Here is a 23,530-nt window from a genome sequence, read left to right as displayed (position 1 = left end):
ACAACATCATGGTGCCCCTCCTCCCAATCTACGTACATGCTCGAGCTGCATCATGGCAGCTGTCGCACACGGGATCAAAGGTAATGCTAATTTCTCTATCCTTCGACCTCTCAATTAAAAACTATTCATTATTCCTCTTTAGTTTTTGAAGATCAGATTTCATGCCTTAGAAGATTGAATTTTATGCCTAGATGTTACCTTTCATGTGATCTGAAATTATACAATACAACACGGATAAATTGTAAAGATTCGTTATTGCTATTCACTGCCTAAAGTTGTTTCGATACGAAGACCGAATTCACATGTCTGTGTTTGATACGACATCCTCGAAGCTCAGGAGAAAGTGACTTTTTCTATCAGAAAATGAATCTGTTTTCTGATGGTCATTTTGGTAAAAAAAAAAGGTATTTAGCGCTAAGAACTTCTCCGCGTAGGTCAGTAAAAAAAAGTATATAGTCCCAACGCACAGGCGTATATGTAGTTGATCGGGGAAAAAAACGGAAGTGGCCTGCCTAGACCAAACCAACGCAGTCGACCAAGCAAACCTGTGCAGGTCTAACCAAGCCACGTAGGTTGGGTTGCAAACCGGCCCAAAACTGCAGTATCCGAACGTGGAAATTCATCGGACGCCAAATCCGTTCCTCGGTTCCGTTCTGTCTAAAGCCATCGAATCAGCGATTCCGCGTCCCGGTGTCGACGCCCTCGTCTTCAACATTCCGACCAGTTAACAGCTCAATTCCGCATCGATCCGAAGATTAGGGTTCCCCAGCTCGCCGCAGATGAAGGGCGGCCGCCTGCACCGCCCGGAGCCGCCGCAGACCCATCCCGCCATGGCGGCGGCGGCGGTGGCCCCCATCCCCGCCCCTAACCCCGCCGATGACTGGGTGGACGGCTCGTGGACGGTGGACTGCTCCTGCGGCGTCACGTTCGACGACGGCGAGGAGATGGTCAGCTGCGACGAGTGCAGCGTGTGGGTGCACACGCGGTGCGCGCGCTACGTCCGCGGCGTCCACACCTCCTTCTCCTGCCACAAATGCCGGAGGTCCAAGCGCGCCCCTTCCTCCGCCGACGAGGCCGAGGTTGCCGAGCTCCTCGCCGAGCTGCCCACCCACCGCCCGCCCCCGCTGTACCGCCGCTGGGCCGAGGTCCCGCTCCCCGCCCGCGTCCACGTCCACGGGCTTCCCGGCGGGGGCGACGGCGCTCTGTTCCGCGGCGCCCCGGCCTTTTCCGCCGCCCTGTGGCGCTGCACCGGCTACGTCCCCAAGAGATTTGGCTTCCGCTACTGCGAGTTCCCGTCCTGGGCCGACGATAATGATGGGGCTGATGCTCTTTTTGCGCTGGCCAGAGAGAAACCCAGGGAGATGGCGGATGATGCTTTGATAGCCATTGAACCGAAGAAGGAGAAGCATTACGTCCGAAGCCTGAGTTGTCGTGGCAAGAAACTTGATAGCGATCAGCAAGCAATGCCTCCTCTAACCAAGGCTAAGAAGAGAGGTAAATAGTTTGGGCATGGTTTAATTGCTGCACAAAGATCATTCTTCTTCTTTTTCTAATACAGTTGTGTGTCGGTTCCCTATGTGCTACAGAGCCTGATAGTTGGAAGGATGGGTGTCAGCAGAGTGAGGGCTGTGGGATACAGGATTCCATTCATGATGATGGTCACACTGAAACTAATATGGCCAGTTCTGATTTGCTAACTGCTAAAACCAAGAAGAAGATGGAGGAATTCTTGGAGCCAAGTGGGGAGAAGAAAAGCGGTGAGCAAGTTCTTGAGGCTCTGAGCAAGGATGGCAAAAAGGTGCCCAAGAAGCTGGAGGTCTCATCTGGAGTTCAAACTACATCATCCGTGGTGGAACAAGAAGTGCACTCAGGGTTTATTGGGGTAGAGGTTAGTATATCTCACATATATTGCATATTACTGAATACATCGCATAACTGTATGATTGGTAGATTTGTTTGTTTTGGTGCCATTGCATGGCTGTGCTGTTTCTACTTTATGATGTGTTGCTGGAGTTTGCACTTTTTGGCTACTTAGCACTCAGAAGGCCTGGTACTACTTCAAAGATCAGACTCACAGAAATTGTTTAAATCATCATCAATATAACAAATAGCAGGCTATAGTGTCTGGTGGGAATCGACGCTACACAATGGCACTTTCCTCCGCTGCTTCAGCTATGAGTACTTTAGCGGTGCTAAACAGGCTTCGCGGTGAGGAAATTTAGTGCTGCTTTTCTTGATTCTGGCTGGAACAGGATCATCTCTCCTTTCCTTGCTGGGTATCTGTCAGAGTGCCGTCCTCTGCTTTGCCCTTTCTCGCTTCACTCCACAGCTTTGTGCTTCCCTTCCGTCCACCTCTTCATGCTCTACGGCAGCGCCGGCATTCCCCATGGGAAGGAGGGCCAGACACGTGACGATTAGTCAACTCCGAGAGCGCATGGCCACTGGTGAGGTTGGGGTGGAGTGTGAGCCATGAGGGGCAGGAGAAGGAGAGGCACAGGGCAGAAGGGTTCGATGGGTAGAGGACTTTGAGAGGATTGGAGGTGGAAACAAAGGAAGAAGACATAGAAGTGATGCGGCGGCCGACAAGGGAAGGGGATGGGGATGTGATGCAGGTCACTTGGCCCTGGACGTCTTAGATGACAGGGGAGGATTTTGGGCCTTCTACGTTTTCCTTTTGGCCCAGACATCTCAGCTGGAAGTTCTCAGTCATTAACATTTTCTCTTTTCTTAATTAATCCGCTCATTGGATTAGCGGCCACTAAAACGCGCTATATTGATTCTTAGCTTATGAGGCATGTGTCCGCTAAATGATTTAGCCAGCAATTTTAAACATTGATTGCCATACAGCACTGCTCTCCACTATTGTAGATAAACTAGTCAGTTATCCTGACATAACATGAACATATTGTTTTTCTCTCACACTACTAGTCAATAGTCATGTGCCCATGCATTATATCAAAACAATTTTTCCGTGGTTTATTACTCACTGTATGGAACGCATGAATAAGCGTGGGGTGTTTACTGTATGGCTCCAATACATATGGGTTTCTGATGGGAAGCATCTCGAGGTACTCCACTAAAATTTAAATGATTGAGAATATCAATAATATGCATGTTGATAGAATCTTATGGAGCTTATATATACTTTCCATAGTACCTACAACAGACAGCTAAATGAGCAGCACTGCTAAGAAAAAAATTGCAATAAAATCTCAAGTGGGTGTTATAAGCAAGCAAACAATTGGGTCCACGATTGAACTGTACCATACAAATTCATTTTAGTCTGTCCAGTAAGGGTTTCATAAATTCTAGTTGCTGTTGGTGCTTTCTCTAGACCTGATCGAGAAATGAAATGCCAAATTGTCTATGTAAAGAGTTGAGAATTGGGCGTAGATATCTTACATAGGAAGTGACAGGAAGCATCTTCAATAGAGTTCTTTGGAAAACAAGGACGAGAATGTTTTCAGTCATTTCATAATCAATTGTACCTTGCATGACTGCCAAACAGTTCAAAGCTCACGGCTTTATGTTTGTATAAAAAAGGGCGTACCCAGTGCAGAGAGCTCCCGCTCTGTGCGGGGTCTGGGGAAGGGTGTTAGTGGCAAGCCTTACCCTCGCCTGTGCAATGCGAGGAGACTGCGACTCGAACCCGGGACCTTCCGGTCACAAGCGGTAAGACTCTTAAGGCTTTATGTTTGTATGTTTCAAAGAAATCTATTGACCCGTACCAATGTAATCATATGAATTCCAAAATCAACAGTGAACAAAATACACGCAAAACAGGAAATGAAACGCTGGTATGCTGCATGTCAGAGCTCTGAAAATTCGACCTACACATTTACATGGGACACTTATGGCCCATTTGCACCTTTCTAGCTCTGAGATCGATGAAGGATTTGGAGTTTGTAGGATAAAACATAGTGGTTTAAGAATACATGCTTAGTCCTATTAGAACATGAATAGCCTAGAATTTGTATAGTCTAGAATGAAGAGTCTTAGTAGTGGAAGAGTCATGTAACTCCTTTATAAACTCTTGATCAATGAATGGAACAACAGGGATTATTCCTCTCACATGGTATTAGCTAGGGGACCCACCTCCTCTCCCGTCGCCCTATCCATCGCGACGCCCCCTCTCCTCCCCTTCCATCCATGGACAACGATGCCCAGGCTGCCGCTGCTCTGGCCGCAGCCATCGTCGCTGCTCTTCCCCCTCCACCTGCCCCGAGCCTCGCATCGGCACTTGCTACAATCAACGTCAAAACCCACATCCCCTTCGCTCTAAAACTTGATCCACCCAACTACTCCCTGGCGTTGTCAGATATCTATACCCGGGTATTCGAACCAAAGGATTAATGAGCGTCACGTCGGCTCATCTGATGGTTAAGAACGCAACTGTAGCCTCGTCCGACCCCCAGGGGCCGGACGACACCTCGTCCGACCCCCAGGGGCCGGACGACACCTCGTCCGACTTCGAGGACGAGGTTTTCACCTCGTCCGACCCCAAGGCGTGGGCTCCGACTCCTCCGACCCCAGGACGCGGGCTCTGACTTGTGCGGTCCCACAGGGAGGGCTCCGCCTCGTCCGACCTCCGAGGGTCGGATTCCGTCTCGCCCGGTCCCCAGGGCGAGATTTCTGCCTCGCCCATTCCTTGGGGGTCGGGTTTACTACCGGACAAAGGCGAGATTTCCGCCTCGCCCGGTCCCCAGGGCGAGATTTCCACCTCGCTCGTTCCCTGGGGGTCGGATTTACTACCGGACAAAAGCAGTGGCCCGGGAGCACGTCTCGGGCGCATCCTGACAATGCTGGGGGACTCACGTCGCCCACCGCGTCAACAGGCTAGCACTGTGCTGCTAACTCCTTGCCTGACCATCGTCCAATGCCAGTCAACCGGCGTCAGATGACTGGCAATGTACCGCCAGCCCCCCGTATGGCCTCTGTCAGGGGACCCTTTGACCATTCCGTCCACTCGGGTGGGATGGAAGACGAGCGGCGCACGACGCCCGCACGTATGCTGCAGTGGCCAACAGGACCCCGGTGCGACGCCGCTTCCACTTCGATCTACAGGGTCAGCGGGACCCACGAGAAGAGGAGGACGGCACACCCCCGGGAGCTTTATTTCTCTTTTTTTTCCCTCTTCCCTTCTCTCTATCTCTGGTATCCTGTTCTCTCCCCTTGGTATATAAAAGGGAAGGCAGAGCACCGTTCAGAAGAGAGAGATCGATCGACCGATAGATCGAGCAGTTGAATCATCGAGCAATCGAACCACAGAGACTCGGGAGTTCCTCCTTCTCTCGCCAGTTTGTAACCCCTTAATACAAACTCAGTGCTGGTAACACGAGCAGCCCGAAACTGAACGTAGGGACATTCGGCCCGAACCAGTATAATCCTTGTGTCCTCTTAGCATACCATCCAGGTCAGACGCGCAATATACAAATTTACTAGCCGGTGGCAATTCGAAACACCGACAGTTGGCGCGCCAGATAGGGGTACTTTTGCGCATTTCGACATCAACACCAGGCCTCGGATGGCTAGTCACGGCATCAGCTAGGTCCCGGGTGCACACGTGCGCTTCGGGGACTTGGACTTCATCGTCACGGCGGAGGGAGAGCTGGCGCAAGCGCCCGTCGTCGTTCAACCCCTCCACTCTGCCGGCCTCGACGCGATCACCGAGGTGCTCGAGGAGCTGCGGCTGCGTGCGCCAGAGGCCCGCGCCCCCGAGAGCGGCCAGCTCCTCGACTTCGACTACGGGAGGTTGGAGCGTCAACTCGGTGTCTTCCTGGGACCCCAACCGTCCCGGGAGGGTCTGCGCCACCTCACCTTCTCGTTCGCTAACGTCATGACGCACCTTACCGGGGGAGAGCCGCTCTCCCTGGAATACCTCATCCGGAGCGCCCCGACAGTGCTCTCGTTCGGTCTCGGCAACGCCGCAGAGACCATTGGTCACCTTGTGGCGCAACGAATGATTCCATCCCCTGCGAACGACGAGTTCGTGGGGGTGATCGAACATGTCGCGGAGTCTTTTCATGACCTCGCAGAGGTGCCGGAGTCGCCCTCTGTCTCTGACTCCAGCAGGGGGAGCCATCACCCCTCTCGTGAATGCTTCATGATAGGTACCCTCGAGGGACACATCGAAAGCATCCACGAGGAGGCCACCCTGACGAACGACCTCAACAACGAGGTCGAGGGAGATACAGGAGCCCTACCCCGCCTGCGGGTGGAGCAGCTGAAGGCCCGGCGCCTAGAGCTTGAGGAAGCGCGACTCCAGCTCGAGCAGGAACGCGCGGAGCTCAATCGTGAGATCGAGCGCCATAGAGATGGGGGGCGCGCACGCGCCATGGCCTGTTACGTGAACCGGAGGATCGTCGAGGACGATCAAGCGCTCCCGCACTTCGCCCGGGCAAGCCAGAACATCGCTGCTGCGGCAACCTTGCTCACGGGGCTTCCAGTGCCTGCGACGCCCGAGGATCGATGGGCCCACTGCGCGCATGCTGCTTGAGCGTGCGGCTGCGCAGCAGGCCGAGAGCTCGCTGTCTCGGCGACGGGAGCTCTACGCCAGTCAGCGCACGCTCTCAGTGCGACCCGACAAGGACGCATCAGTCCACCAGGCGCCGCATGGCGGCAGGCCACGCATCACGGTTCCGGTGCAGGAGTGTCTCAGCCACAACCGTGACGCGCGCGACACCTTTGACGCCCGCCGGCGTACCCGCAGCGATGCGGGGGAGGGGGCCAGCCGTGGTTACCACCCTCGACGGGGCGGACGCTATGACCGCGAGGAGGACTGGAGTCATAGCCCCGAACCAACAGGGCCCTAGGCCTTCGGTTGACATATCCTCAAGGCGGCGCTTATGCCCCGATACCGTCCGCCGACTAACATCCCAAAATACTCCGGGGAAACGAACCCCGGCTTGTGTCTCGAGGACTACCGGCTCGCCTGCCGGGCCGGCGGTGCGGTCAGTGACGACTTCGTCATCCGCAATCACCCCCTGTTCCTGGCCGACTCGGCGCGAACATGGCTGGAGCACCTTCCGCCCAACTGCGTTCAGAGTTGGGCGGACTTGAAACAAATCTTCGTGGGGAACTTCCAGGGGCATTTACACGCGCCCTGGGAACCCCTGGGACTTGAAGAACTACCTACAGAAGTCGGGAGAGACTCTCCGCAAGTACATCCGATGCTTCTCCTGGTAGTGCAACGAGCTCCCCAATGTCGTCGATGCCGACGTCATCGGAGCCTTCCTATCAGGGACCACCTACGAGTACCTAGTGCATAAGTTGGGACGTAAGGGCCCGCGGACTACCAAGAAACTCCTCGACATCGCGACCAACCACGCTTCCGGCGAGGAGGTGGTTGGAGCAATTCTCGATCGCTTCAGAGGCAATGCAAAGCGGAACAAGGACGCCGACGAAGGCCCCTCCGACCGCTCGAATAAGAAGAATTGGAAACAGCGCGAGTGCTCGCTCGTGGCTGCCGCCGAGCGAAAAGCCGGTCGAGCGCCAGCCGAGGGCACCCCCAATCACTTCAACAAGCTGCACGAGGGGCCATGCCCAAACCGCGCCTTACCCGTCAAACACATGTACAAGGACTGTTCCCTCATGAAGCGTTTCTTCATCGGTGGCTCCAAGAAATGGGAGCAAAAGAAGCCCGAGGCAGAAGCCGACGACGTCGGAGAGAAGGACGGTGGCTTTCCGTTGCCAGATGGCTGCCTCATGATCTTCGGTGGGCCGTAGGCATACGGCTCCAAACGCCGACAGAAGCTCGCGCGCTGAGAGGTCTACGAAGCCGATCCCGCCACGCCTGCTTTCCTCAAATGGTCAGTGTCTCCAATAACCTTCGACCGATCCGACCACCCGGATAGCGTCACATACCCAGGCAAGTACCCCCTCGTGGTCGACCCTATCGTCGGCATGAAGCGGCTCACCAAGGTATTGATGGATGGGGACAGCGGCCTCAACATCATGTACGGCGAGACACACGACGCTATGGGCATCGATCGAGCGTGCATCCGGCCGACCGGAGCGCCTTTCCACGGCATCGTGCCTGGAAAGCAGGCCGTGCCACTTGGGCAGATCGATCTACCCGTCACCTTCGGGGGTCCGTCCAGCTATAGGACGGAGACCCTCACCTTCGAAGTGGTTGGGTTCCACGGAACCTACCATGCCATCTGGGACGACTATGCTACGCGAAGTTCATGGCCGTCCCTAACTACATCTATCTAAAGCTCAAGATGCCGGGCCCGCACGGGGTCATCACTATCGGCACTTCTTTTCAGAGGGCCTACAAGTGCGAGGTCGAGAGCTGCGAGCTCGCTTCGGCAACCCTCGCTTTCGAGGAGCTCGCAGCCATCGGGAAGGACCTCGCTGAAGGAGCGCCTGACGCGAAGCAGGCGGCCGGATCCTTTGAGCCTGCGCAGAACGTCAAGGAGGTCCTCGACAACTCCGCCGACAAGACGGTGCACATCGACACTGCCCTCTCCCCTAGTAGGAAGGTGCGCTCGTCGACTTCCTCCGCGCCAATCGAGACATCTTTGCGTGGAAACCCTCGGATATGCCGGGAATTCCGAGGGAAGTCGCCGAGCATGCCTTGAAGATCAGGCCGGGTTCTAGGCCGGTCAAACAACGCCTGCGCCGCTTCAACGAGAATCGGAGGCTCATCGGCGAGGAAATCGCTAAGCTCTTGGCGGCCGGTTTCATCAAGGAAGTATACTACCCAAAGTGGTTGTCCCCGTTCTGGTAGAAAAGAAAAGTGAGAAATGAAGAATGTGTGTTGACTACATGAGCCTCAATAAGGCGTGCCTGAAGGATTCGTTTCCTTTGTCACGCATAGATTAGGTAGTTGACTCGACCTCGTGGTGCAAAACCCTATGCTTCCTTGAAGCGTACTCCGGGTACCATCAGATCGCGATGAAAGAGTCCGACCAGTTCGCGATCTCTTTCATCACCCCGTTCGGATCGTTCTGCTATGTTACGATGCCATTCGGACTCAAGAACGTCAGGGCTACGTACCAACGTTGCATGACCAAATGCTTTGGAGACCTCATCGGGCGGACCGTTGAGGCTTACGTGGACGACATCGTAGTCAAGTGCAAGCAAACCGACCACCTCGTGGCCGACCTGGAGCAGACCTTCAGGAAGCTCCGGGAGAACGGCATCAAGCTCAACCCCGAGAAATGCGTCTTTGGGGTCCCAAGGGGCATGCTGTTCGGATTCATCGTCTCCGAGCGTGGCATCGAAGCCAACCCGGTAAAAATCTTAGCCATCACGAGGATAGGCCCGATTCCGAACCTAAAGGGAGTTCAAAAAGTTACCGGATGCCTCGCAACGCTTAGTCGCTTCATTTCGCGCCTTGGTGAATGGGGGCTCCCCCTTTACCGGCTCCTGAAGAAAACCGACCGATTCGCGTGGACGCCTGAGGCTCAGGAGGCGCTTGACAAGCGTGCTCCTGACGAAGGCCTCGATTCTGGTCTCGCCGGCTGAGGGAGAGCTGCTCCTACTCTACGTCGCAGCTACGACTCAGGTGGTTAGCGCCGCCTTGGTTGTAGAACGGGGAGAAGAGAGACACGCCCTCAAGGTACAGCACCCCGTGTACTTCGTTAGCAAAGTCTTGTCCGACTCCAAGACACGCTACCCCTAGATTCAGAAGCTCCTATACGCCATCCTGATCACCAAGAGGAAGTTGCGCGACTATTTCGACTCACACCAGGTGACCGTCGTGTCATCTTTCCCCCTCGGCGAGGTTATCCAGAATCGGGAGGCCATAGGGAGAATCGCGAAATGGGTGCTCGAGCTGATGGATCAGGGCGTCACGTACGCCCCACGAACGACCATCAAGTCTTAGGTACTGGCTGACTTTGTGGCCGAATGGACCGAGATCCAGATGCCATCGTCGGCGTCGATCAGGAGTACTGGACGATGTACTTCGACGGATCACTGATGAAGAAGGGCGCCGGGGTCGGGCTAGTTTTTGTTTCCCCCCTTGGGGTGCGCATGAGGTACGTTAATTCGCATCCACTTCCCGGTTTCAAATAATATGGCTGAGTACGAGGCACTCGTCAATGGCTTGCGTATCGCCATTGAGTTGGGCATCCGACGGCTTGATGTCCGAGGCGACTCGCAACTGGTCATCAACCAGGTTATGAAGGAGTCAAGCTACCATAACGCCAAGATGGCTGCATATTGTCATGAGGTCCGACAATTGGAGGCCAAGTTCGACGGCCTCGAGCTCAACCATATCCCGAGGCGGCTTAACGAAGCAGCCAACACGTTACCAAAGACGGCATTGAGCCGAGAGCCGGTCCCCACCGACATCTTCGCTAGCGACCTGCACAAGCCCTCGGTCCCAAACTCCATCATAACCGACAACGACACACAGCTCACGGGGAAGAAATTCCTCCGGTTCAACGACGACCACCACATTCGCGTTGATTGGGCTGCCGTAGTGCACCCCCACACGAACGGACAGGTCGAGCGCGCGAACGGCATCGTCCTCCAAGGCCTCAAGCCCAGAATCTTCAACCGGCTCAACAAAGCCGACGGACGGTGGGTCGCGGAGCTCCCCTCGGTACTCTGGAGCCTAAGGACATCCAGCAGCCGGGCAACCGGTTACACGCCGTTTTTCATAGTCTACGACTCCGAAGCCATCCTCCCGACTGACCTCGACTATGGAGCGCCAAGGGTTAAGGCCTACAACGAGCAGGGAAACGAAGCATCTTTGGAAGACGCCATGACCCTGCTTGACGAAGCACGCGACATCGCCCTGCTCCGTTCGGCCAAATACCAGCAGGCGCTACGACGGTACCATAGCCGACGCGTGTAGGGTCGCGCCTTCGGCATAGGCGATTTAGTCATTCGCCGCATCCAGAGCAACAAAAATCGCCACAAGCTTTCGGCGCCGTGGGAAGGACCGTACATCATCGCAGAAGTACTCCGACCCGGCACCTATAAGCTCAAGACTGATGACGGCAAAGCCATCGCTAACGCCTGGAACATCGAGCAGCTACGTCGCTTAAAAGAGTGAAGGCCTAGGTATCTTCAAGAACTTTGCAAGAAGAGCCCAAAATGAGTTTGATGTCAAAATCAAGAGAGTTAGAAGTGACAATGGGACGGAGTTCAAGAACACCAACATTAAAGAGTTTCTTGATGAAGAAGGAATCAAGCATGAGTTTTCGGTTCTATACACTCCACAACAAAATGGTGTTATTGAGAGGAAGAACCGAATGCTCATAGAAGCCGCAAGACAATGTTGGATAAGTACAAGACTCCAACCAAATATTGGGCGGAAGTGGTCAACACGGCATGCCATGCCATCAACCGCTTATATCTTTACAAGAAAAGAGAAAAGACCGCCTATGAACTTCTAACTGATAAAAAACCTAAGGTGCACTATAGAGTTTTTGGAATCCAAGTGTTTCATACTTAACAAGAAATCCAAAAGCTCTAAGTTTGCACCAAAGGTTGATAGATGCTTCATACTTGGTTATGGTACTAACGAACATGGATATCGTGTTTTCAATAAAACCACCGGTTTGATTGAAATCGTGGTAGACGTGACTTTTGATGAAACCGACGGCTCTCAAAAGGAGCAAGTCAATGTTGAGTTTGTAGCTAATGAAGAAGCTCCACACAAAGCAATCAAAAAGCTTGCCATTGGTGAAGTAAAGCCCGTCGAAGACGAAAATGAAGACCATGTTGTGCATGATCTTGATCCAACCATTCATCATGTTTCATCCAATGAACATGGTGGAGCTTCCGCAACAAGAAATAATCAAGATGGGAGATCAAATGATGCACAAGGTCATTCTCATGAAGATGATGTCAACAATGAGCAAGCTCAACCTCAACTCAACAATGAAGAAAGAAGTGAAGTCAACTCTTCACAAGCTCATGGTGGTGATCCTCCAATCGATCATGACCATGATGATGACGATGATGGCCCCATCCAAAGATCAACTCAAGTGCCACATCATAGAGTGCATCAATCCTTTAAACGGGATCATCCCGTTGATAACATATTGGGGAGCATTCGACGAGGGGTAACTACACGTTCCCGTTTAGCAAGTTTTTGTGAACATTACTTGTTTGCTTCTCCTTTGGAGCCTCGTAGGGTGGAAGAGGCACTCAATGATCCGGATTGGATGATAGCCATGTAAGAGGAGTTGAACAACTTCACTCGGAATGAAGTCTGGTCCTTGTGGAAAGGCCCAAGCAAAATGTGATTGGAACCAAGTGGATCTTCCGCAACAAGCAACATGAGCATGGCGTGGTAACAAGGAACAAGGCAAGGTTGGTGGCTCAAGGATTCACTTAAATTAAAGGCTTGGATTTTGGAGAGACCTATGCACCAGTGGCTAGGCTAGAATCAATTCGTATTCTACTTGCCTATGCCGCTCATCATGATTTCAAGCTATATCAAATGGACGTGAAGAGTGCATTTCTCAACGGCCCCCTATCCGAGTTGGTGTATGTAGAGCAACCACCGGGCTTTGAAGACCGTAAGTATCAAAACCACGTCTATAAGCTCAACAAGGCGCTTTATGGGCTCAAACAAGCCCCTAGAGCTTGGTATGATTGCTTGAAGGATTTCCTACTCAAACAAGGTTTTGAGATAGGAAAGGCCGATGCTACTTTGTTTACTCGCAAAGTCAATAATGATATCTTTGTTTGTCAAATATATGTAGATGACTTAATATTTGGTAGTACTAATGTGGCTTTTCGTGAGGAATTTAGTAGGATTATGACAAATAGGTTCAGATGTCCATGATGGGAGAGTAAGTTGTTCCTTGATTTTAAATCAAGCAACTCAAGGATGGCACGTTCATAAGTCAAACCAAGAACACCAACAGCATGTTGAAGAAGTTTAACATGGACAAGGCCAAGCCCATCAAGACACCCATGCCAACTAGTGGACATCTTCACCTTGATTAAGGAGGAAAGGACGTCGATCAGAAGGTATATCGCTCCATGATTGGATTCTTTTTTTACCTTTGTGCATCTAGGCCCGATATTATGCTTAGTGTGTGCATGTGTAAGATTTTAAGCTAATCCGAAAGAGTGTCATTTGATGGCCGTTAAGAGATTTTTTCGGTATTTAGTGCACACTCCTAATCTTGGCTTGTGGTATCCTAAGGGCTCCACTTTTGAGTTACTTGGCTATTCCGATTCGGATTAAGCCGGTTGCAAGGTAACCCGAAAGAGTGCTACCGGGACTTGCCAATTTATTGGCCGATCCTTGGTGTCTTGGAGTTCTAAGAAGCAAAACTCCGTTGCTTTGTCCACCGCCGAAGTCGAGTATGTGGCGGCTGGTGCATGTTGTGCCTAACTACATTGAATAAAGCAAACCCTCAAGGACTTTGGATGTGAGTTAACCAAGATTTCACTTCTGTGTGACAACGAGAGTGCCATTAAGTTGACAAAAAACCCTGCAAACCACTCTCGAACAAAGCACATAGACATCCGGCATCACTTTTTGAGAGACCACGAAACCAAAGGAGATATCGCCATTCACTATGTGAGCACCGAAAAGCAACTAGCCGATATCTTCACAAAGCCCCTAGATGAGTTAAGATTCTGTGCTTTGAGGAGTGAACTAAATATCATTGATTCTCGTAACGTGGCTTGATGTCTTGCACACACTTTGTTTGATCTAGTTAGGAGAAAAGAATTAAGAAAATATTGTGTGACACTCTCAAAATCTATTTTATAATTTTCATGAGTGACTATTGCTATGTGTTGAAGGGCGGGCCTGGTGCAAGCGGTAGAGTCTTACCGCCTGTGACTGGAAGGTCCCGGATTCGAGTTGCGGTCTCCTCGCATTGCACAGGTGAGGGTAAGGCTTGCCACTAACACCCTTCCCCAGACCCCGCACAGCGCGGGGGCTCTCTGCACTAGGTACTATTGCTTTGTGTTGGTTGTATGAAATCTAGTCACTTGTGAAAATGTTAGCGTCCATCATATTTTTGCCCCACATGGTATAGTGAGTTCAAGTTTAGGTGTTTTTCAGTTTCCATGCGTCGGAAGTTCTGACGTAGGTCGGAACTCCCGACAATCGGAAGTCACGGCTCGCGCTGGGACTCCCGACCGACGAAAGTTCTGGCCCAACGCCGGGAGTTCCGATGCAGATCTAGGTTGTTTGTTTTGACCGCGCCCGGGTTGAAATCTCATTTATAACCGGCCCGGCCCGTATTACTGCGGTTATTCTCTCCCTCGCACTTTCGTCGCCCCGCATCCCTCTCCTCGCGCTGCCATCGCGACTCCTCGCGCCCCGCTCGTGGCTCCGGCCTGCTCTGGGCCGCCGGGTGCTTCGGCCCCCATCCCTTCCGGTTGCTCCGTCGGGGGTCTTGTTGGCACTCCCGATCTCTCCGCCCACTTTCCACCACCCGTGATCTACTCCTCTTTCTCGGCTCGGTGGTGGAGATTCCGTTCGTGGAGGTGCCCATGCTCGGCGATTTGTTCGTGGCCTGTGGACTTCGTTTTTCTCCGTCTCCTTTTTCTCGTTCAAGGTACTACCGTGGCGCCCTAACCCTATGTCAATGTACCTTACGATTTGCCTCTATTCTTTTTCCCTCTCTATTTCTCTATCCTCCTTGTGTGAATGTGTGTCGCGATTTGAAGACCCATAAATGGGATCGTCACCATGTGCGTCGGAAGTCCCAGCGACCGTTGGAGGTTCCGACCGTCGGAACTCCCGATGTCAGCCAAAACTTCCGGCTGTCGGAACTCTGGACTCCGGTCGGGACTCCCGACCAAATGGTCACCACTCCATTCATGGTTCTTCACTTCTCGATATTCGTTCGCTTCTCGTTGTCTTGTTTCTTAGTTCCCCTTCGTGTTTTTCGCAGCCATGGACGGTGGCAGTCCCTCGCGTCGCAAGGAGAAGAGGTCCAAGAAGAATCAAGACCTTGTCGTTGTCCCCAGGCTGTCTGGCCGTACCAAAGTGGCATGTCCCTGTGCTGGTGCTAGTTGTTCTCGTGCTGCCCGTCGTCGTGACGATCAAGGCTCATCTGATGCCGCTCCTCTTGCCCCTGTTGGGGATGTTCCTATTGTTGATGCAGAAGAAGAAGCTCTTGAGCGTGCTGGCCGCACCATTGCTGCTCCACCTGTTCGCACCCCGACTCGCGGCCCGGGTTTCGACAGGGAGCTCGTTCCCAACTTCCCGGGGGTTTTGCCAATCATGCGGGAGCCCGTCATGGCTCCTAATCCTGCGGTGGCTGGACACCTCCTCTACCAATTGACTACCTCATCGGGTTCGGGACATCAAGTCCATGAGGCAGAAATCTTTATGCTGAGGAAGAGAAAGATCTCCAGCTTGAGTATCGCTTCTGGCGCCTGTTTCACTTTGACTGCTATGATTCCATCATCTTTCGGAAGTTTCTGAAGAAGAGGGAGCCACCGGTCATTCAGATGAAATGCATTAATGCCTATTCTCTTGGATTGTTCAAGGAGTCCGAGCTGGAGCAGATGGTTCGTGATATGTGCTCCATGGGGCTGTCCTACCTGATGGAATTTAGGAAGCATTGGAACAATGAGATTATCTGTCACTTTTATGCTTCCTATCACCATGAGAGACCCTACCGGTGCCATTGATATTATCCATTGGACCAGTGAAGGAAAGCACTATAGGTGGATTTCATTACTTTCTCTCGCCTTCTTGGTTTAAGTCACGCCGACCGCACTGCACCTGAACTCACTGAGTATGAGGATGTGGCTTTGGAGGAGTACCAGCATATGTACCTTGATGGGCATCTAGCTGATGGACAAACTGTGTATCTGAAGTCCTACTACTATGTTCTCAATAACATTTTGCGATAGATCTTGTATCCGAAGCGAGGTGACTCCTCTTTCCTTTGTGATGATTCTCAGAAGGTGCTTCAGCGCTTTGGTGATGATTTTCAGCTGTTCTCCATCAGCCGATACATCTTGAATAAGATACATGATGCCAACCTTCCCTATGCCTCCTACATCATGCATGTGATTGAGCAAGTGTCTGTCATCCGGTTCTCCACAGACATTCAGCACAACCTCCTCAAAATCTCCAACAAGACATTTATCAGAGCTGCAAAAGAACTGAGGAAGAAGGTTGATGCAGCCAAAGCCAAAGGCAAAGGTGCTTCGGGTTCTCGCTCTCGTCGTGGTGCTTCACCACTTGCTGCTGCTCGCTCTTCTAGTGCCGAGCCACTCTCTTCTTTTTTCTCTGGTAAAAAGCCCAACAAGTTTAAGTTTCTCATGACCTACATGTTTGGATAATGTTGTGCTAGTGCTCAACGTGAGCATGATATGCAAGAGAGGCTCTATCGTTTGGAACAGCAGGCTGGTATTGTCTTCTCCTCCGCCGCCGTTTGTGCCTCCCCGTGATCCTTTGGCACTCTATGATGAGGCTTGTGCGGCATATGAGGATGTTGCTGCTTCTCGCCCTCATGGCAAGAGCAAGGCTACTGAAGAAGATGAGGACTACATGGAGGAAGATGATGATGCCGATGACGACGATGGTGGTGATAATGGTGACCAAGATGAGGAGGACTACGAGGGCGAGTAGTTTGTTCTTCACGTGGCCTACCCTTTTTGGCACTTGTTGACAAAAGGGGAGTGTTAGGCTTTGATCTATCTTGTTATAAGTTAGTTGGTCACTTAGTTTCGAGACTTTAAAACCTTTAACTTATATCAACTATGTCGTGTGGTGGCTAGTATGTGATGGACAACTATATATATGTGTTTGTGATGCATGATTGTAGGACAAGTAATGGTTATCTACCTTATTAGCTTGTGCTTGTCTCTACTTATGATGGTGGATGTATTTTGGATGGCCATGTGTTACTTTAAATTTCACTTTGAAATCTTGGCCATCATATTCTTTTTTACTTGTGTGAATATAACATGTCATATTGCATCTCTTTTCACGGATATATATTTGTTAACACACACTTGTTGCACCCCACGGATTGCAAAATTTAGGGGGAGCTTTTGTCTTGATGTATGCAAATCATGTATAGATGATTCTAATTGAAATTGAAATTCATGCATACATCAAGGGAGAGCTCTTCATAAATTTTGAGTTTCAAAAGCTTTAAATTCTTTCATTCTTATAAAAGTCTAAGTTGGTTGTCATCAATTACAAAAAAGGGGAGATTGAAAGTGCATTTGCCCTTTATGTGGGTTTTGATGTATTGATGACTGTAAAGAAACACCGCACACCCTAATCATGGGGGGGTGACCTTCATTATATAGCCTAATAGGCTAGGGTTACAATGTACAAGGCCAATGGGCCGTACACCCAATATGGGCTGTTACTATTATATTCTAACATCCTCCCTCAGTCTAAGCGGGAGTGTCACGAACACAAAGACTGGACCTAAAATCAGTGAACAACTGTACAGGTAACCCTTTGGTCATAATGTCCGCGAACTGATGAGACAATGAAACATGGAGCACCCGAACCTGTCCCAAAGCAACCTTCTCACGGACGAAGTGAATATCTATCTCAATATGCTTCGTGCGACGATGATGAACTGGATTGGCGGTCATGTAGACGGCACTGACATTGTCGCAGTAGACGATCGTCGCCGAAGAGATGGGTGCGTGGAGCTCCTGAAGTAACTGACGAAGCCAACAAGTCTCAGCCACAGCGTGCGCAACAGCACGATACTCAGCCTCCGCACTCAAACGAGAGACCGTAATCTGTCGTTTGGAGGACCAAGAGACTAAGTTGTCGCCGAGGAAGACACAGTAGCCTGAAGTGGAGCGCCGAGAATCTGGACAACCAGCCCAATCGGCATCGGAGTAGGCGGTCAAGCTGGTGATGCTGCCGGTGCCGATGTGAAGCCCGGTGGACATGGTGCCCTTGACATACCGCAGGACACGCTTGAGCATCGCAAGATGTGGCTCTCGCGGGGCGTGCATGAAGAGGCAGACCTGCTGAACTGCATAGGCGAGGTCCGGACGAGTCAGCGTGAGATACTGTAGCGCACCGGCGAGGCTGCGGTACTGAGTGGCATCCGCCACCGGAGCGCCGTCCGTAGCAGAGAGCTTGGCATGAGTGTCAACAGGAGTCGCCGTAGAATGACACTCAGCCATGTCGGCGCGCTGGAGCAGGTCCACAGCGTACTGGCGCTGAGACAGGAAGAGACCGTCAGCAGAACGCGTGACAGAGATCCCGAGGAAGTGATGAAGGTCCCCGAGATCTGTCATGGCGAACTCGGAGTGAAGGAGCTCGGTGATGCGACGAAGAAGCGTAGTCGACGAGGCTGTCAGAATGATGTCGTCGATGTAGAGCAGCAAGTAGGCGATGTCGGCACCCGCTTTGTAAACAAAGAGAGACGTGTCGGAGGTCGAAGCAGTGAAGCCGGACCGCTGAATGAAGCCGGAGAACCGCTGGTGCCACGCCCTGGGCGCCTGCTTGAGTCCATACAAGGACTTTTGCAGGAGACAGACGTGGTCGGGAGCCGCCGGGTCGACGAAGTCGGGCGGCTGCTGGCAGTAGACGGTCTCGTTCAGATGGCCGTGAAGAAAGGCGTTCTTTACGTCCAGCTGATGTATCGGCCAGGAGCGAGAGGCGGCGATGCCGAGGACGACCCGGATGGTGGCCGGTTTGACAACCGGGCTGAACGTCTCGTCGTAGTCGATGCCGTACCGCTGCGAGAAGCCACGAACAACCCATCTGGCTTTATGACGAGCCAGAGAGCCGTCAGCATTATACTTGTGCTTGAAGACCCACTTGCCGGTGATGACGTTGACACGAGGCGGTCGAGGAACAAGACGCCAGGTGCCATTGTCCACAAGTGCCTTGTATTCTTCAGTCATCGCCGCGCGCCAATTAGCATCGGCGAGCGCGGCACGGGTGTTGCCTGGCAGCGGAGAAGCCAGGTTGGAGGTCGAGACGGTGAAGCCATACCGCTGCATGGGCGGCGGCAGTGAACCCGTCCGGGAACGAGTCTCCCGCACAAGAGGCTCTGGAGCCTGGGGTGCCGCTGCCTGCGGTGATGGAGCCGAGGGCACCTTCGGCTACTGCTGGTCCGTCGGCGGCGCCGGCTGAGGAGTCAGTGGCGGACGCGGACGACGAGTGTAGTGGATGCCGAACCGCTGCCGATCAGCTGCAACGGCGGGGGCACCGGCCGGCGTACGAGAAGCCGAGGGGGTAGGCGGGTCCGGCCGGAGCGCCTGGGGCAGCCTGTAGGCAGCACCATGCCACAGGATGGCAGGATCCAGCCCGACGGGGTCGCCGGCATCGTCTGTTGCAGACGAGGCAGGCGCAACCGAGGACCGCGAGTGCCAAACGTCTGAGGTAGACGGGGCAGGCGCGGGAAGTATATCCTGTATCAAAAAATCAAGAGAATCCGGTTGGGGCTTGGAAGCCGCAAACGGAAAGTGAGTCTCATAAAAAACAACGTGGCGAGAGATGATGATCTTGCGAGTAGAAAGATCAAGACACCGGTAGCCCTTCTGGGAAGGAGGGTAACCAAGGAAGACACACGCTGCTGAGCGAGGAGACAGTTTATGGGAAGTCGTGGCACTAAGGTTCGGATAGCACAGGCAACCGAAAACTCGGAGGATGGAGTAGTCTGGCATTTTGCGGTGAAGAAGATGATAGGGAATACCATTATGTATGGACGATGACGGCCGCCGGTTGATTAGAAACACAGCGGTGGAAAGAGCTTCGACCCAATAGGATGGAGGCATGGCGGCATGAAACAGAAGCGTGCGAACTGTATTGTTCAGTGTGCGAAGCATCCGCTCAGCTTTGCCGTTCTGGGCGGATGTGTAGGGGCACGAGGTGCGAAGCCGGATGCCGCGGCTAGCTAGGAAGGTAGCGGTGGCATTGTTGATGAACTCGGTGCCATTATCTGCCTGAAAACAGCGCACAGGAAAACTGAACTGTGTGTGGGCGTAAGCAACAAACTGGACAATGTGTTCATGAACTTCTGATTTATGGCGAAGAGGAAAGATCCAACAATAATGTGTATAATCATCAACTATGACAAGATAAAATTTATAGCCAGAAATACTCAAAACTGGAGAGGTCCAGACATCACAGTGAACAAGTTCAAAGGGAGCTGATGTACTAGAAACCGAACTAGCAAATGGCAGCCTAGCGTGCTTGCCAAGCTGACAGGCATGACAAATGTGGCGAGCTGCTTTATTACACTGGATAGCTGATAGCTTAGTTAGAGTGTTGACGATGGCGGGTGCAGGATGACCAAGGCGGGAGTGCCATAACTCCGGGGAGACGACAGCGACATGGCAGCGAGGTGGCATGTGATGTGGAATGGTGTAGAAATCCCCATTGCTATTGCACCGAAGAAGGACCGTCTTGGTCTGCAGATCCTTAACAGAAAAACCAGAGGCGTCAAACTCAATGGAACAGTTATTGTCGCGAGTAAGCTGTCGAACAGATAACAGATTACGAGTGAGTTGGGGAGCGACAAGAACATTATCAAGACGAAAAGGACGATCAGCTATTTGAATAACAGAAGTGCCACGACGATGAATAGGAATTGATTGACCGTTGCCGACCGTAATGGAGGACGGTGGCGACGGGAGATGGGAAAGTAAAATACCGTCATTGGAGGACATGTGAGATGTCGCACCGCTGTCCATGACCCAGGGTGTAGACCCGCCCTGGATCGCCATCTGGTTGAGGGCGGCAATCAAGCTTGCCGAGTCCCAGTTGCCCGGAGGCCCGTACGCCGGAGGACCGCCGGCAGTGGAGAACTGCGGAGGCGCGAAGGCGGTGTGTGCCTGTGGAGGAGGCGCAGGTGGTGCACCCCACTGCTGCTGCTGCTGGGAAGACCACGGAGCAGCCCAAGGGTTGTAGTAAGCCCAGGGGCCGGCCGGCTGACGCCCGCCGAAACTGCCGCCTTGCTACTGGTTGCGGCCACCGCCGCCATTGCCACCTTGCTGCTGGTGGCGCCAACCGCCGCTACTGCCACCGCCGCCGTTACCACCACGGCCGCCCTTGCCCTTGCCACCCTTGCCCTTGCCACCGCCCCCACGATTGGTGGACGCAGAAGGGTTAGACTGGCAGGAGGAGGTGGTGGAGGCGGCCAGTGCTGAAGCTGAGGCCGCCTTGTCCTCGGTGCCAAGGCGGAGCTCCTTGACGCGGAGCATGTTGGTGGCAGACTTGAAGTCGGGAAGCGGCGACGTGTTGGAGATGATGTCGGCGGTGTTGGCGAAGCGGGGGTTGAGGCCACGCAGAAGATTGAGCACGAGCTGTGCAGGGGAGATGGTGTGACCGACCTCCCGGAGGGCATCAGCGGTGCGCTTCATCTGCTGGGCGTAGGCGTCGACGGAGAGGTCGCCCTGGGACAGGTTGTGGAACTCCTGCTCGAGGACGACGGCGCGGGACTCCTTGTTCGCCTCGAACAAGGCCTCGATGGAGACCCACAGAGCGCGCGCATCCTGTTCAGGCTCCATGGCGAGGTCAAGGACGGCGTCGTCGACGGAGCCGTACATCCAGCCGCGGATGCAGGCATCAGGCTGAGACCACAGGGGGTCAGTCGGGCGCGCGTCCGCCGTGCCATCGATGTGGCCGAGCAGCCCGTACTTGCCGCAGAGAGCAGTGAAGAACGCCTTCCACTTGGAGTAGTTCGGGCGCTCGAGGCTGAGCGCGATGGGGACGTGCTGCTTCACGTTGACGGAGGCGTATGCGGCGAAGAGAGGAGCAGCAACAGAATCCCCCATGGCGCCGGACGACTGGTGGCTGAGGGCGCCGGTTGTGGAGGAGGAACTCGACGACATGGGCGCGACTGGAAGGCAATCGCGCGCGGACGCAGAGAAGATGCGCGACTGCCCCGGGCGTCAATCCGCGCGAAGCAGAGGACTCGACCGAGCCGCGCGCAGGGTGCGGCCGCACGCCGAAATCCGATCCGTGAGGCGCGCGTCGCGTGGGGGCACGACGGAGGCCGTTCCGCGAGGCGCGACGGAGGCCGCGCGAGGAAGCGAAGGTGCGTGCGGGGCCTGGGCTGGCGGCGGCGCGAAGGCGCACGCGGCCGATGGTGCGGTGGCGCGCGTTCTCAGGGAGAGCGCACGGGCAGAGGAGAAGCGAAGCGGAAGGTGAGGATCGTAATTAGGGATGATACCATGTAAAGAAACACCGCACACCCTAATCATGGGGGGGTGACCTTCATTATATAGCCTAATAGGCTAGGGTTACAATGTACAAGGCCAATGGGCCGTACACCCAATATGGGCTGTTACTATTATATTCTAACAATGACATCCAAATTAGGGATTAATGTAATCTTAATGAGCTATGTCGCAGCTATTAGTCCCATGAAAGATTCAAAGAGTTAAAAAAGATGAAATGATATCTCTCAATTCTTGAACTTGTAAAGGCGGACGAACTCAAAGCGCTCTTTTATTTTTGTTTTTGAGTTTAGGATCTGCCACACTATAAAGAGGGATGCAAACTTAGTTGGTCTGAGGAAGATAGAGTGCTCATACATAAAAATAAAATCAAAAGAGAGACACTCTAGCACTCCGAGCACGTAGAATATTTTCGGTGACTGTTGGTGTCGGAAGTCCCGACGTAAGTCGGAACTCCTGACCATCGGGAGTCACGACTCATGCCGGAAGTCCTGACGCCCAGTCACTTAGCCTGCGCGTGACCGTGGCCGTCGAAAGTCCCGACGTAAGCCGAAACTCCCAACCGTCGGAAGTCACGACTTACGCCGAAAGTCTTTGACGTGCTGTCACTTTGCCTGCGTGGTGATCGTGGCCGTCGGAAGTCCCGACGTGAGTCGGAACTCCCGACCCAAGTCTGGAGTCCCGACACCTGGGGTTTTGTTGTTCGGCTGACAGCGCTCGTCAGAAGTCCCGACGTACGTCGGGAGTGGCGACAGTCGGAAGTCCCGACGTTTGTCGGGAGTTCCGACATTGACTTGCTCGTGCTGACTTTTGACCCTGTGTGAACAGTGTTTTCTGTTAAGGTCGAAAGTCCTGAGATCTGCGTCGGAACTTCCGATGTAGATCTGAACGGTTAGATTTCTACTATGAGTATAAATAGCCCTCTTCTCTCTTCTAACCGTTACGGACACATTCACAGCTCACCAACCTTCGTGTTCAACAGCTCCCAAGCAACACAGGCACCCCTCACTTCCCTCCTTTGCTCCAATCTTCGATTCCTCTAGGGTTTTGAGTGAAAAGAGAGTGGATTAAGTGTGAAAATCACTTTGGCAAGCTTGAGCACTTAATTTCTTCGTCAAGCCGGTTAGATTTGCATCTATTACTCTTGGGGCTTTGCCCCTATCCAGCTAGGCGTTGCTCAAGTGCTTCCATCTTGTGGAAGAGCATTGGGAAGTTTATATTATCTTTGATTTCTTAGTGGAAAACTCAAGTGACCTTTGTGATTGCCTTGAGAGAGGCAAGAAGGTGAAAGAGACTTCGACCTTTGTGGTCACCTCAACAACGAGGACGTAGGAGCTCCTTTGTGGGGTTGGGGTTGCCGAACCTTGGGATAAATCTTTGTGTCCCGTGTGCTTGTTGTGTTTGCTCGAGATTGCTTGTATTTGCTTGTCTCTCTCTCCTTAACTTCATTTTAGGGTTTGGA

At 52.9% G+C, this 23,530-nt stretch overlaps 1 protein-coding gene across 5 annotated transcripts in view; it reads left to right on the top strand.

Moving 5' to 3' along the window:
- The first annotated feature begins 588 nt into the window (after window positions 1-588).
- LOC136494556 (uncharacterized) overlaps window positions 589-23,530 on the top strand; it is a 38,020-nt gene continuing 15,078 nt past the window's right edge. For 3 of the 5 annotated variants that reach the window (XM_066490706.1, XM_066490707.1, XM_066490705.1), the window contains exons 1-3: window positions 589-1,494; window positions 1,587-1,888; window positions 3,544-3,672. In XM_066490706.1, the coding sequence (XP_066346803.1) occupies window positions 780-1,494; window positions 1,587-1,888; window positions 3,544-3,672 (1,146 nt within the window). In that variant the 5' untranslated portion in view covers window positions 589-779. The remainder of the gene's footprint in view (window positions 1,495-1,586; window positions 1,889-3,543; window positions 3,673-23,530) is intronic. The other 2 variants (XM_066490710.1, XM_066490708.1) reach the window with 2 other exon arrangements.

This window comes from Miscanthus floridulus, chromosome 11 (assembly GCF_019320115.1).
Source record: "Miscanthus floridulus cultivar M001 chromosome 11, ASM1932011v1, whole genome shotgun sequence".
NCBI lineage: Eukaryota > Viridiplantae > Streptophyta > Magnoliopsida > Poales > Poaceae > Miscanthus > Miscanthus floridulus.
Note: the sequence above shows the minus strand (reverse complement) of the source record. Positions and strands in the feature narration are given on the sequence as shown.